We start from the raw sequence: 14136 nt of genomic DNA, 5'->3' as shown, positions 1-14136 counted from the left end.
ACAAGCCATAGTATGGCTGGGTGTGTCATCTGAACCCACGGTCATGATGATCAGAAGCCAAGGTTTTTTGCTTACTGTGTGTGGTTTGTTTCTTCCAAACAAACTAGCCTGTGTTCAGACAACACAACAAGGCAGACTATGGCATGTTCCCCTGCAACAAAGCTGGAGTGGGGAGAACCAAAGGGCCTGTAGCTCATTCACAGTGAACTAGTTTGTTTTAAATGTGGTTTAATGTGATGTGGAAACCAGGTCATAAGCAGTACTAAGAGTTGAGTTGTAAATCCTGTTTACAAATTAAACAGAACTAATGACGATCACCCGTGATGTCAGTCTCTTTGTAGAAATAATCCCAATCAACCACTGAACAGTATCTTAGTAAAACTACCTCAAGTGCGTGCGTGCACACACACGCACACTTGATCGTAACAAAATCTCAAAGTAGATACTTGAGTCATGTTGTTCTCTTGTCCTATGAGATACCAAATGAAAGGGCAGGAGAAACTATTCTTTCCAGTTTTAGTAGCATATCCGGTATTTATACATGAGTGTCAGTTGCAGTTTTCTTTGTATATTATACTTGTATGACCATTTGCTGAAGGTGCAGTCATGTGCCATCCGATGGAGTGTGTCGCTACAGGTTTTAAGCAACAAGGCAGTGGCGCTTTGACTTCATCCACAGATGGGTGCTTTCCTTAACAACAGTAATTTCATACCTGTGCAGGCTCTCAGATGGAGGGCACTCTGTGCTCTTGATTTAGGGACCACCCTGAGTCATGTCGTGATTGATCTGGTAAAAATGCTGCTCACCTTTTTTTAAAAAAGCTCCATTTTCAGGAACACGTGTGCCCAATTTGCATAACACAGAACCTTTTAGACAGATCCCTTTTCCCTGTTCACTGATCCTGTTTCTGCTGGAGTGCTGCCCATACAGGAGAAGGAATTTTCTCAATTTCCTTTGGAGAGGCTGTGCTATTTGAGATCACCCATAGGTTAGAGTTAGTTATTACAAATGTGGAATTGGCAGATGACAGAAAGCAAAGCAGGTCTATTTCAGATGCAGAATCCTACACATTAGACTACATGCACTAAATTTTTTCCAGATGCTCAGCTGTAATTGGCCTCTTTGCTGAATGCCTGTATTGTCATTTCCTTTGGAAATCACACCTCATTCCCTATATTGCCATTGTCCTGTGCTGAAAAGCAGCAAGCACTCCTGTTAACTGAATTAATCTCCAATAAATTCCATCCTGTCTATGCACAGCCTTGCATAATTGCTAACAAAGTTAACCTGGCTTGAAACAAAGAATGCAGAATCCATTCTGCACTCTACCTTGCAGCAATATTATACAGATAGAATGTGTTTCCTTAGGGGTAATTTACACATGTGCAACTTTGTGCAGCCTTGCTTACAAATGGAGAATCTGGATAAGATTTCACTAAATATGCACACTAAGAAACACTTAATCTTATTGAACCAGCTTTATTTTCGGGGGTATATGTGCGTCTAAACTAGTTTAAGAGCTACATGAAATCTTTTCCCATTCAGACTTAAAACATAACATTAAAAATACATATATTCAAAGCTTTAGGCATAGAAAATAGTGGTTTATATCATACTAACCAGCATGTGGAGGGACGCAGGTGGCACTGTGGTCTAAAACACTGAGCCTTGGGCTTGCTGATCGGAAGGTTGGCGGTTCGAATACCCCGCAACGGGGTGAGCTCCCGTTGCTCGGCCCCTGCTCCTGCCAACCTAGCAGTTCGAAAGCACATCAAAGTGCAAGTAGATAAATAGGTACCGCTCCGGTGGGAAGGTAAACGGCATTTCCATGCGCTGCTCTGGTTCGCCAGAAGCAGCTTAGTCATGCTGGCCACATGACCCGGAAGCTGTATGCCGGCTCCCTCGGCCAATAAAGCGAGATGAGCGCCACAGCCCCAGAGTCGTCCACAACTGGACCTAACGGTCAGGGGTCCCTTTACCTTTTTAACCAGCATGTGATTACTAGGACAAGATATTAGCACCCCAAACTGAAGTCCACTGTGCCAGCTTAGTGGTTAGTGATTGCTTATGTAACGTCCAACACAGTTTGCAACACTCAGGAGAAGTGGTCCCCTCTGAAATAATGTTTACTTAAATTTTTCAGCCACCCATTTCCTATGAAGTTACTCACACTCTGTAAAGAAGAGAGCAGAAGATCTAAAGATATCCAGAAACTTCGCTCCAGCATTGCAGTGTAAGTTGGAAAAAAAATTGTAACAAAGCAGAGGGATAACTAGGGAACTATTAAAATAACCTAGTGCATTGAGGAAAGAATTGTCATTGCATTTGTGTAGTGGCTTTGGGGCAGGGGGCACATGAAAATGTAACAAAAAGCTCACCTCCCATTGTAAAGCAATCTTGTGATTTCACTCTGTTGTTTTTTTTAAAAAAAGTGCCAATGCATTGTTGCCATACTGAATTTAGAAGCACCTGGTATGAGTACTGATTCTAAAGCAAATACTGCTAACTAAAACATCCCTAGTCTGTTGATGTATTTGCAATAGCCCTGGCTATAAGCTCCCCAGTCAAATGGTGCCTCTGGGGCTGGTCAGGGGGTGCTTCCCAGGCCCCTGTGGGGCAGTGTGAGGAGGCCTCTCTCTTTGGGGCAGGGGAGAGACCAGGGTTGGCAGCTGTGGCTGCCCAGAGGACTCCCAAGGAGAGGGGAGATAAGAGAGGAGAAGAGGCTGAGGGAACACTCCACAAGGGGGAGGGTGTTTGAAAAAGGGCGAGTGGCTGTCCGCTCTGCAGGCAAAGGGGTGACATAACTGGGCTGCTGAGCCCCACAGGGGTGCTGCAGAAAGAAGGCAGTTGGTCAAACAAGCCATGTACTCAAAAAGGGTGAAAACCTCTGCTCTACAGATACTCCCCACCAGCTAAATAGGCTAGCTGCTGAAATAATCAGCATTCTGAGGTCTTTGTAGGACTTGATGGGGATTTCTAGAACCTTGCTGCTAATGGTTCACTTGTTTTAGTAAGCTGCTTCTCTCAAGTTTGTTCACTTCTTTCATGTAGCCAATCTGCTGCCATTGTAGTTGATTGATTGATTCAACTCAAGAACTAGACAACACTTGCTCTGTTTGTTTGTTTGTTTGTTTGTTTGTTTGTTTGTTTGTTTGTTTTAAAAACCACATAAAATTAATCTTTCTAAGTGTGTGTTATGGAAACTTTTAAAGTTTCTTTTTTAAAATATAAGACTTACTGTTTTTGCAGTTCTAATAATCAGTTCTAAATCCACCCCCCAGCCCAATACCAGCTTTCAGATGCATGATGAGAGACAGACATGGCAGACAGATTTGTTAAGCTTTGTTTGATACATTCTCTGGGTTCAGTGTCTGTCCAGTCACCTGTTCTTTGTTAAGGATATATAGGCTGAAAAACAGCAGTACTTCTCTTGTGAAACTTCACAGTTTAGCAAATGCTTATCTATTGTTTTATGCAAGAGAACTTCTTTTTGTAGTGTCAGGTGAGTGTATATAATACCGGCACCTTTTAGTTTTTAAAACCTCATATCTGGCACATCTTGCTCCAAGAATGGTTTCCAAACTCAATTCCCCCCCCCCCCCATGCATATATTTCTGCAGAGTTTGTTGTGACCCTGATAGAGTGGAGCAGAGGGCTTCTCTACATTGCACATCCTTTCTGGACTCAATAATACAATTTCTCCTCTGTGCTAATATGAAAAAACCCACTGATGAAATAACATTACTTATTTTTTTATCAAGGTTTTGTGGTCTGATCCAGTTTCCAGGCAGCATGAGAGAAAAAGTTCTGTTTCAGCTCCTCCTCCTCCTTTGTCATCCATTTCCTGTTGTAAGTATTGGAGATGTTGGTTAGGAACTTGGAGGTGTTGATCTTTTATTGCTTGTGTGAATCTCACTAAATGTAATAGCTGGGCAACTTCATGACTATTTGCATTTCTTCTTCCATAATGTGTTTGTAAATCACTACCATCTTCCTTAGTTTAGCAGTTGGGCTCACCTCAGTCCTGTTATTTAATGCACAGCAAATAACCCAGCTTTAAAGTCCACTCTTAGACATATCTGGCTATTGAACCAGTATCCTGTTTTCTGGACCTACATAGCTGAAAGGTAGAGTGACTGTGTATATTTAATTCACTATGCTGGTTGACTCTGGAGTGCATGTGTATAGAGCAAGCAGTACATACAGATATGAGTGTTAACTGTACCCTAGTGCTTTAGAACCTGTGAATTTCTGGACATGCTACCAGGGTGTTATTATCCAAACATTTAATCTCTTTAGAGTAATTGAAAGCTATTTCTTTTTCTACCAGATAAGAAAGGCAACAGCCAGTAATGTCTATGAAATGCTCATAACCTACAGTGATATTGCTGAACCGGATATTATAGAGGAGGTCATGACAATTCTAAGTGACACTGACTGGTGAGTTAATGCAACCACACCTACAACCTTATGCTGACTCCCAACCCTTGACATTTAACCCTCCATGTTGGAGTGCAGATACAACCAGACAAATGTGTGTTACAATGATGACCGGGGAGGTTTGATGCCAGTTTCGATTCACATGAATCTGGAATACAAACTTCATTTGATGCAAGGAGAGCTCTTGAACTGCATTTGCTTATGTTGTAGATTTATAACCACCTTTTGAGCTAATTGACTACCAAGGTAGCTTATACAATTATACAATACAAACACAATTAACTCCTCTCCTTCAGTGACTGGCTGCTAAGAGAAACACTCGAGGGTGTGTGATGTTACTGTTGAGGCCTCTTCCTTTCTCTCTAGCATTTCTGCCACCATCATTGCTGTTCTTAATGGCTTCTAGTTAGACCAGAGCAATTAGTTTCAGGCACACTTTCTGAAGCGGGGCTGTCACTCATGAGTGGGGCTTTTCCACAGCTCCTGGCTGTGTGTGTGTGGTGCGCAGTAGTGAAGAGATATACCTGGGGAATGTGGCATTTAAACCTCTCCCTACAGCTTATCAACTAGCGAATTTAAACTGCTTAGCTTGTGGACTACTTAATTCATTATAGGTTTACTTATCCCATCTTGGAATGGGTTAGAGTAAAGTTTGCTAGCTTAAGTACTTGTGACGTGATAGACTTTGAATCTGCCCGTATAACTTGATGCTATTTTCCCTCACCAAACAGGGATGCAGAATTGCCATTTCTGAGGACGAAGCGCAACTATCTCTGTGACTTAATGAAAGTGCCCAAACCACAACTAGCAGCTAAGGTAAAGTTTTTAAAGGATCCATTTAACTGACCGTGAATATTTTTGGGGATTCTTCCAGGAAAGACTTGTGACCTGCACATTTAGCAAAGCCCACAATTTCAGGGCAGGATATTCAGAGTTTTGCTTCAAGCCTAGCCCTCTTTAGTATGTGCATGTGTGGAACTGCCAAAAAGCAAGTGCTTTATAGCTCCCTTCTATTCTCTTGAAAGCATTCCAGACTTCTGGTGCTTAGCTACTTGAGCATGAATTAATACAGTGCAGCTGGCTCCAAAAGCGGGCTTAAATTCCACTCTGAATTTTACAAGAAAATATGAACATCATAGCATCTGTCTCTTAGAACCCAACTTTAGTTCAAAAAGAGGAGGCTAGGTGATTATTTGTTCCAAAATAATTGCAGAAACACCAGTGAGAGTTTAATAAGTCAAAACATTGATATGTGCAACCCAGGTATTTGTAGCAGAACTCATGGCTCCTTCATGCCCACCCCTCGTCCTGCTACTGGACTATGCAAAACTAAGCCATGCGAGCTTGGCTTAATATTATTGTATGAACTGGGCCATAAAAAAAATCTTTATTTAAATTTTCCATGAACAAGTGTGTGTGTGTGTGTGTGTGTATGTATATACATACATACATACATATTTGCAGCCAAAATAAAACAGCAGAAAATGAACAATCAATGACCAGCATTCATTTGACAAGCATTCATATATTTGAGTTGTTTGACAGCAGTGGTGGACTCTCCTTCCCTGGAGGTTTTTAAACAGAGGTTGGATGGCTATCTGTCAGTGATTCCTGCTCTGCAGGGTGGCCCTTGGGGCCCCTTCCAACTCTACAATAACCGTGATAAGAGAAAACAATACGCTGTTGCCATATTCTCTGTTGTTTCTTTTAGTACCAAATTTCAGCGATGCTAATTTGAGGTTTTAAACGAAAATAGGAAAATACTGACATTCTATAAAGTGGTATCCCATTCAGAGTTGCTTCTCACACTTGAGATTTGAAAAGTGCGACCTGTGTGTGCATGCCCATCTGCTCTTCACAGAGTAGTTTTGAGTACTGGTTGAATATACAGTGGTACCTCAGGTTACACACTTCGCTAACCCAGAAATAGTGCTTCAGGTTAAGAACTTTGCTTCAGGATAAGAACAGAAATCGGGCTCCGGTGGCGTGGCAGCAGCAGGAGGCCTCATTAGCTAAAGTGGTGCTTCAGGTAAGAACAGACCTCCGGAACAAATTACCGTATTTTTCGCCCTATAGGACGCACTTTTTCCCCTCCAAAAATGAAGGGGAAATCTGGGTGCGTCCTATGGGGCGAATGCAGGCTTTCGCTGAAGCTTGGAGAGCGAGAGGGGTCGGTGCGCACCGACCCCACTCGCTCTCCAGGCTTCAGGAAGACACCTGCAGCCTAGGCAGCCCTGCAGGAGGTCCCGCAGGGATGTCTAGGCTGCGGATAGCAGCCTGCTTCCCGGAGCGTCAGGCGCCCTGAAAGCAGAGTGCCCGGCGCTTCGGGAACACATCCGCAGCCTAGGCAGCCCTGCAGGAGGTCCCCGCAGGTCTCCCCACGCTGCGGATAGCAGCCTGTCGCCTGGCGCGAGGGGCGCCCTGAAGCAGAGCGCCCCTCGCGCCAGGCAGACATCCGCAGCGTCGGGAGCCCTCCAGGAACTCCCAGCAGCGCTCCCCACGCTGCGGATAGCAGCGTGCCGCCTGGCGCGAGGGGCGCCCTGAAGTAGAGCGCCCCTCCCGCCAGGCAGACATCCGCAGCATGGGGAACGCTGCAGGAGTTCCCAGCAGGGCTCCCCACGCTGCGGATAGCAGCCCGCCGCCCGGCGGGCGGAGCACCCTGAAGCAGAGCGCCCCTCGCGCCGGGCAGACATCGGCCAGCCCCACAAGCTCGGGGGACAGCAGGAAGGCGCATCGCCGCCATCCCGCTGTTCCTCGACCTGATTAGGTTTCCCCGACCTGCTTTTTGGGGGGAAAATAAAGGAAAAATTTTTTCCCTTTATTTCCCCCCAAAAAAACTAGGTGCGTCCTATGGGACGGAGCGTCCTATGGGACGAAAAATACGGTAAGTACTTAGCCTGAAGTACCACTGTAGCTGTATCCAACCTGCAGTGCTCGCTGCAGTTGTTTACATTAATGTAAGGTATGTAACCTGTCCCCAATATGTAATTCCAGGTTTCTTTGTGCTGAGGTTTATACTGCTTTCAGGAAGAAGTAATGTCTAGGCAGTTACAGTGACACATGGCAAATGGGACAGAAATGTCCTACAATATGCAACAGGAATACAACAATACATTAGTGTTCCTGGTTTGGTGGAGGGCAAAGTGGTTGCGCAGCAGCATCAATGGAGGCATGCAGTGACGGGTTTTTGCTCTAAGCCAGAACTGGGGTTTGTTCTCTGAGGAATGACTGGTGGTGATAGTTTAAGTATGATTCTATTTGCTGGTTGTGTGTGTTTGTGTTTGCCTCCCAAGTGACGATGGAATAGCAATTACAAAGAAATATTCAAGTTAAGATTTAACTAGGACAAAAAAATGCTGAGTCCTGAAAGCTGTTTTGCATTTCCTCGGTATCAAAAGATTTGAAAATGGTCCCATGGCTCTCTGATCTAAGACTGACAGCCACATCTGCATCTCTTTGTGCTGTAGCTGAAGGCTTCTCTCTCCACAAGCTGGAGGAATTTTCACACAAGGTTGATTCCCTACTACCCTATTTTTCAGAGGGAGTGTATGAAAAATATGCAAGTGCTATCCAGCTTTCAGAGCTCACATTTCACAAAGAGAACCACAGAATGCCTTATAAAATAAGGAAAGAACATTTCAAGTGTGTATCTTTTACCAAATCTCTTGACCTCGATTCACCTTTTTTAGCGGGGTGGGGGGCAAGCTTACAGTTGAATTCATTAAATAAACTTGTAGCCATGAAAGACCCCTCTCTTAAAGAGAAGTGGTCAGAATGAATATTTTAAATCACTAGTAGTTTAATAAAATGGCATATCTTGGTATACAAAAGTTGCTACATGTGCAACTTCTGTAGTGCTCCAGCTGCACTCCACAATGTATTGGATATCAGCAAGTGGAGCTTACATGTGTTGCTCTGAACAGAGGTAATAGATAATTTGTAATAATATTATTGGTATTGGAGCTGGGCGATAAATCAAGGAATCGTCTGGAACTGTTATGGCTTCTAGATCATGATATTGGCTTCACACTTTTTGAGCTGCCAATACATCATGGCTCTACATACAGCACTCCTCACTCCCGTCTCCCTGCGTGCACTGTGCTGGCCGTGGCTGGGGAGCCACAACGTACCTGCAGCTCAAAAAGTCCAGCCATGTGTAGGCTGTGCGCCTGCTGCCGCCTCAGGTGAGCTGAAAGCGGGTTTCCTTAAAATACTCCCCTGAGGGTGGGTGGGAGGCTGCCTGCCTGCCACCAGTGGAACAGTTTAAGGAAGCCCCCCACCTCTGCCTCATGTGAGCTGGAGTGGGGGGGGGGGGGGTTGATCAACTTGAGGAGTATGGGAAGCTGCTCACTTACTGTATTTTTCGCTCTATAGGATGCACCCGACCATAGGACGCACCTTGTTTTAGAGGGGGAGAAGAAGAGAAAAAAAAAAACCCCTCTCTGCTCAGCGCCCCTTCAGCGAAGCGGCAGGAGAAATGGAGCCCCATCCATTTCTCCTCCCGCTTCGCTGAAGGGCCGCTGTGCAGCTCTCCCTCTCTTCTGAAGCCAGGAGTGTCTTGCTTTCCCGGCTTTAGCAAAAGGAACCCAAAGCGGCAGCGAAAGCAACATGAAGCCTCCGGAGTGTGGAAGGAGCGCTCCCTCTGCACTTTGGAGGCTTCACGTTGCTATTGCTGAAGCCAAGGAGCCTGCATTCGCTCCATAGGATGCACACACATTTCCCCTTAATTTTTGGAGGGGGAAAAGTGTGTCCTATAGAGCGAAAAATATGGAACCTTATCAAGCCCCTCCCCAATGTTCTTGCTCACACAAGCCAGAGGAGTGTGAGGCTGGGTTATGTGCCGTATTTTTCGCTCCATAGGACGCACTTTTTCCCTTCCAAAAATGAAGGGGAAATGTGTGTGCGTCCTATGGAGCGAATGCAGGCTTTCGCTGAAGCCTGGAGAGTGAGAGGGGTTGGTGCGCACCGACCCCTCTCGCTCTCCAGACTTCAGGAGAGCCCCAGCGCCAGCCCCACAAGGTCGGGGGACAGCGGGGAGGCGGAACGCCGCCATCCCGCTGCCTCCCGATGTGGTTTGGAGGCTGACGGCGGGGAGAAGCGTGCTTCTCCCCGCTGCCTGCCCCGCAAGCTCCGGGGAGAGCTGGGAGGCGCAGCGCGTCTTCCCGCTGTCCCCGGACCTGGTCTGAAGGCAGGCGGTGGGGAGAAGCGCGCTTCTCCCCGCTGCCTGCCCCGCAAGCTCCGGGGACAGCTGGGAGGCGCAGCGCGTCTTCCCGCTGTCCCCGGACCTGGTCTGCATGCGGGCGGCGAGGAGAAGAGCACTTCTCCCCGCTGCTGGGCCCACAAGCGCCTGGGGGGGAAATAAATTTTTTTTTCTTTATTTCCCCCCCAAAAAACTTGGTGCGTCCTATGGGCCGGTGCGTCCTATGGAGCGAAAAATACGGTATCTCTGCTCCTTCTTCCTCCCCTAAGGTGGGAAGGAAGAAGCAGCCGAGATACATTTCAGACATCGTAATATATCAGTCCCCTTCATGGATCACTGCCTTGCCGTGGCGAAGGGGCTTGAAGAACTCAGGGAAGCTATGAACTATGCCGAGCAGGGCACCCAAGATGAACAGGTCATAGTGGAGAGTTTGGACCAAACGTGATCCACCTGGAGCAGGAATCGGCAAGCCACTCCAGTATCCCTGCCAAGAAAACTCCATGGACAAAGACAACAGGCATATAAAAGATATGACGCTGGAAGATGAGCCCCTCAGGTCGGAAGGCGTCCAACATGCTACTGGGGAAGAGCGGAGGACAAGTACAAGTAGATCCAGAGCTGATGAAGCGGCTGGGCCAAAGCCGAAAGGACGCTCAGTTGCGGATATGCATGGAAGCGAAAGGAAAGTCCAATGCTGTAAAGAAAAATATTGCATAGGAACCTGGAATGTAAGAACCATGAACCTGGGTAAGTTGGATGTGGTCAAAAATGAGATGGCAAGAATAAACATTGACATCCTGGGCATCAGTGAACTAAAATGGACGGGAATGGGCGAATTCAGTTCGGATGACTATCATATCTACTACTGTGGGCAAGTAACCCGTAAAAGAAATGGAGTGGCCCTCATAGTCAACAAAAGAGTGGCGAAAGCTGTACTGGGATGCAATCTCAAAAATGATAGAATGATCTCGATACGAATCCAAGGCAGACCTTTTAACATCACAGTAATCCAAGTTTATGCACCAACTACTGGTGCTGAAGAAACTGAAATTGACCAATTCTATGAAGACTTACAACACCTTATAGAAGTGACACCAAAGAAGGATGTTCTTCTCATTATAGGGGATTGGAATGCTAAAGTAGGGAATCAAGAGATAAAAGGAACAACTGGCAAATTTGGTCTTGGAATTCAAAATGAAGCAGGGCAAAGGCTAATAGAGTTCTGTCAAGAGAACAAGCTGGTCATCACAAACACTCTTTTCCAACAACACAAGAGACGACTCTACACATGGACATCACCAGATGGGCAGCATCGAAATCAGATTGATTATATTCTCTGCAGCCAAAGATGGAGAAGCTCTATACAGTCAGCAAAAACAAGACCTGGAGCTGACTGTGGCTCAGATCATCAGCTTCTTATAGCAAAATTCAAGCTTAAACTGAAGAAAGTAGGAAAAACCACTGGGCCGGTAAGATACAATCTAAACCAAATCCCTTATGAATACACAGTGGAAGTGAGGAACAGGTTTAAGGATTTAGATTTGGTGGACAGAGTGCCTGAAGAACTATGGATGGAGGCTCGAAACATTATACAGGAGGCAGCAACGAAAACCATCCCAATGAAAAGGAAATGCAAGAAAGCAAAGTGGCTGTCCAATGAGGCCTTACAAATAGCGGAGGAGAGAAGGCAAGCAAAATGAGAGGGAGATAGAGAAAGATACAGGAAATTGAATGCAGAATTCCAAAAAATAGCAAGGAGAGACAAGAAGGCCTTCTTAAATGAGCAATGCAAAGAAATAGAGGAAAACAACAGAATGGGAAGAACCAGAGATCTGTTCAAGAAAATTGGAGATATGAAAGGAACATTTCGTTCAAAGATTACCATAATAAAGGACAAAAGTGGTAAGGACCTAACAGAAGCAGAAGACATCAAGAAGAGGTGGCAAGAATACACAGAGGAACTATACCAGAAAGATATGGATGTCTCGTACACCCCAGGTAGTGTGGTTGCTGACCTTGAGCCAGACATCCTGGAGAGTGAAGTCAAATGGGCCTTAGAAAGCATTGCAAATAACAAGGCCAGTGGAAGTGATGGTATTCCAGCTGAACTATTTAAAATTTTAAAAGATGATGCTGTTAAGGTGCTACACTCAATATGCCGGCAAGTTTGGAAAACTCAGCAGTGGCCAGAAGATTGGAGAAGGTCAGTCTACATCCCAATCCCAAAGAAGGGCAGTGCTAAAGAATGCTCCAACTACCGCACAATTGCACTCATTTCACACGCTAGCAAGGTTATGCTTAAAATTCTTCAAGGAAGGCTCAAGCAGTATGTGGACCGAGAACTCCCAGAAGTGCAAGCTGGATTTAGAAGAGGCAGGGGAACCAGAGACCAAATTGCAAACATGCGCTGGATTATGGAGAAAGCTAGAGAGTTCCAGAAAGACATCTACTTCTGCTTCATTGACTATGCAAAAGCCTTTGACTGTGTGGATCACAGCAAACTATGGCAAGTTCTTAAAGAAATGGGAGTGCCTGATCACCTCATCTGTCTCCTGAGAAATCTCTATGTGGGACAAGAAGCTACAGTTAGAACTGGATATGGAACAACTGATTGGTTCAAAATTGGGAAAGGAGTACGACAAGGCTGTATTTTGTCTCCCTGCTTATTTAACTTATATGCAGAATTCATCATGCGAAAGGCTGGGCTGGATGAATCCCTAGCCGGAATTAAGATTGCTGGAAGAAATATCAACAACCTCAGATATGCAGATGACACAACCTTGATGGCAGAAAGTGAGGAGGAATTAAAAAACATTTTATTGAGGGTGAAAGAGGAGAGCGCAAAATATGGTCTGAAGCTCAACATCAAAAAAACGAAGATCATGGCCACTGGTCCCATCACCTCCTGGCAAATAGAAGGGGAGGAAATGGAGGCAGTGAGAGATTTTACTTTCTTGGGCTCCATGATCACTGCAGATGGTGACAGCAGCCACGAAATTAAGAGACGCCTGCTTCTTGGGAGGAAAGCAATGGCAAACCTAGATAGCATTTTAAAAAGTAGAGACATCACCTTGCCAACAAAGGTCCGTATAGTAAAAGCTATGGTTTTCCCAGTAGTGATGTATGGAAGTGAGAGCTGGACCATAAAGAAGGCTGATCGCCGAAGAATTGACGCTTTTGAATTATGGTGCTGGAGGAGACTCTTGAGAGTCCCATGGACTGCAAGAAGATCAAACGCATCCATTCTTAAGGAAATCAGCCCTGAGTGCTCACTGGAAGGACAGATCGTGAAGCTGAAGCTCCAATACTTTGGCCACCTCATGAGAAGAGAAGACTCACTGGAAAAGACCCTGATGTTGGGAAAGATGGAGGGCACAAGGAGAAGAGGACGACAGAGGACGAGATGGCTAGACAGTGTTCTCGAAGCTACAAACATGAATCTGACCAAACTGCGGGTGGCAGTGCAAGACAGAAGTGCCTGGCGTGCTCTGGTCCATGGGGTCACGAAGAGTCGGACACGACTGAACGACTAAACAACAACAATATATCAGTAAATTGTGGTATTTAGTTGCTGATATATCATGATGTTAAAAACCAGATATCGCCCAGCCTTAATCAGTACTGATGTATACACAGTACAGTAGCACCAGCCCTTCCATAATAATAATAATGATAAGTTATTAGTTATACCCCGCCCATCTGGCTGGACTTCTCCAGCCACTCTGGGCGGCTTCCAAAAGAATATTAAAATACTGTGATACATCAAACAGGGCTGCCTTCTAAAAGTCTGGTAGTTGTTGTTCTCTTTGACATCTGGTGGGAGGGCGTTCCACACGGAGGGCGCCACTACCATAAGGAAACATAATTTGTTATGCATAGATTTAAGATGCCTAAGCTAACTGTTTGACACCACATCTGTGGAACTGAATAATCTATTTTGTTTCAAAATAAGCTCTTAATAACTCACGGCTCTTCCTTCTTTTCTGCAGAGCACGTAATTGAAAACAGTCAATATTAGGAAAACAAGTTCTTCAGAGCAGTAGATACAACGGCGGAAAGAGCTACTGTCACAGCAACTTAAAAAGTCAGGATTGTGAAAGCATCTTTTCAGAAGCTGTGTGCAGAAGGGGTTTTAAACTCAAATGTATGTTAACAAAACAAAAGTCGATATTTCTAGTCACTCCTTAATCTCTAACCACAAGATGGCAGTTTGGCCACATGATATTCTCTTGTCTTTCATGTTCAGTATGTATGCTGATGTTTTGTGTTTCTTTCCCTGAACTGGATTAAACATCAATTGGAAAAATCATCCTACCAGCATTTCCTGTATAGTCCATCTTCTTCAGCTGTTAGCTTGGTTTACAGTGAATATTTAATGCACCAGTAAAGGCACTTTGTATGCACTAAGGGACTTTATCCTGTCAAATGAAATTATGTACCACTGTTTTGTAAGAAGAACCAATGCACAACTCCAGTTGCTGTGCACAGAAGGGCA

At 45.1% G+C, this 14136-nt stretch overlaps 1 protein-coding gene across 4 annotated transcripts in view; it reads left to right on the top strand.

Annotated features, from left to right (window-relative positions):
* TBCD (tubulin folding cofactor D) overlaps positions 1 to 13955 on the top strand; it is a 128325-nt gene extending 114370 nt beyond the window's left edge. For all 4 annotated transcript variants that reach the window (XM_083428384.1, XM_083428386.1, XM_083428385.1 and 1 more), the window contains exons 36-40: positions 2145 to 2234; positions 3763 to 3850; positions 4332 to 4441; positions 5173 to 5257; positions 13631 to 13955. In XM_083428384.1, coding sequence (XP_083284510.1) covers positions 2145 to 2234; positions 3763 to 3850; positions 4332 to 4441; positions 5173 to 5257; positions 13631 to 13639 — 382 coding nt within the window. In that variant the 3' untranslated portion in view covers positions 13640 to 13955. The remainder of the gene's footprint in view (positions 1 to 2144; positions 2235 to 3762; positions 3851 to 4331; positions 4442 to 5172; positions 5258 to 13630) is intronic.
* Positions 13956 to 14136: the final 181 nt, after the last annotated feature.

This window comes from Podarcis tiliguerta (genome assembly GCF_965153285.1).
Source record: "Podarcis tiliguerta genome assembly, chromosome: 2".
In the NCBI taxonomy this organism is placed as follows: domain Eukaryota; kingdom Metazoa; phylum Chordata; class Lepidosauria; order Squamata; family Lacertidae; genus Podarcis; species Podarcis tiliguerta.
Note: the sequence above shows the minus strand (reverse complement) of the source record. Positions and strands in the feature narration are given on the sequence as shown.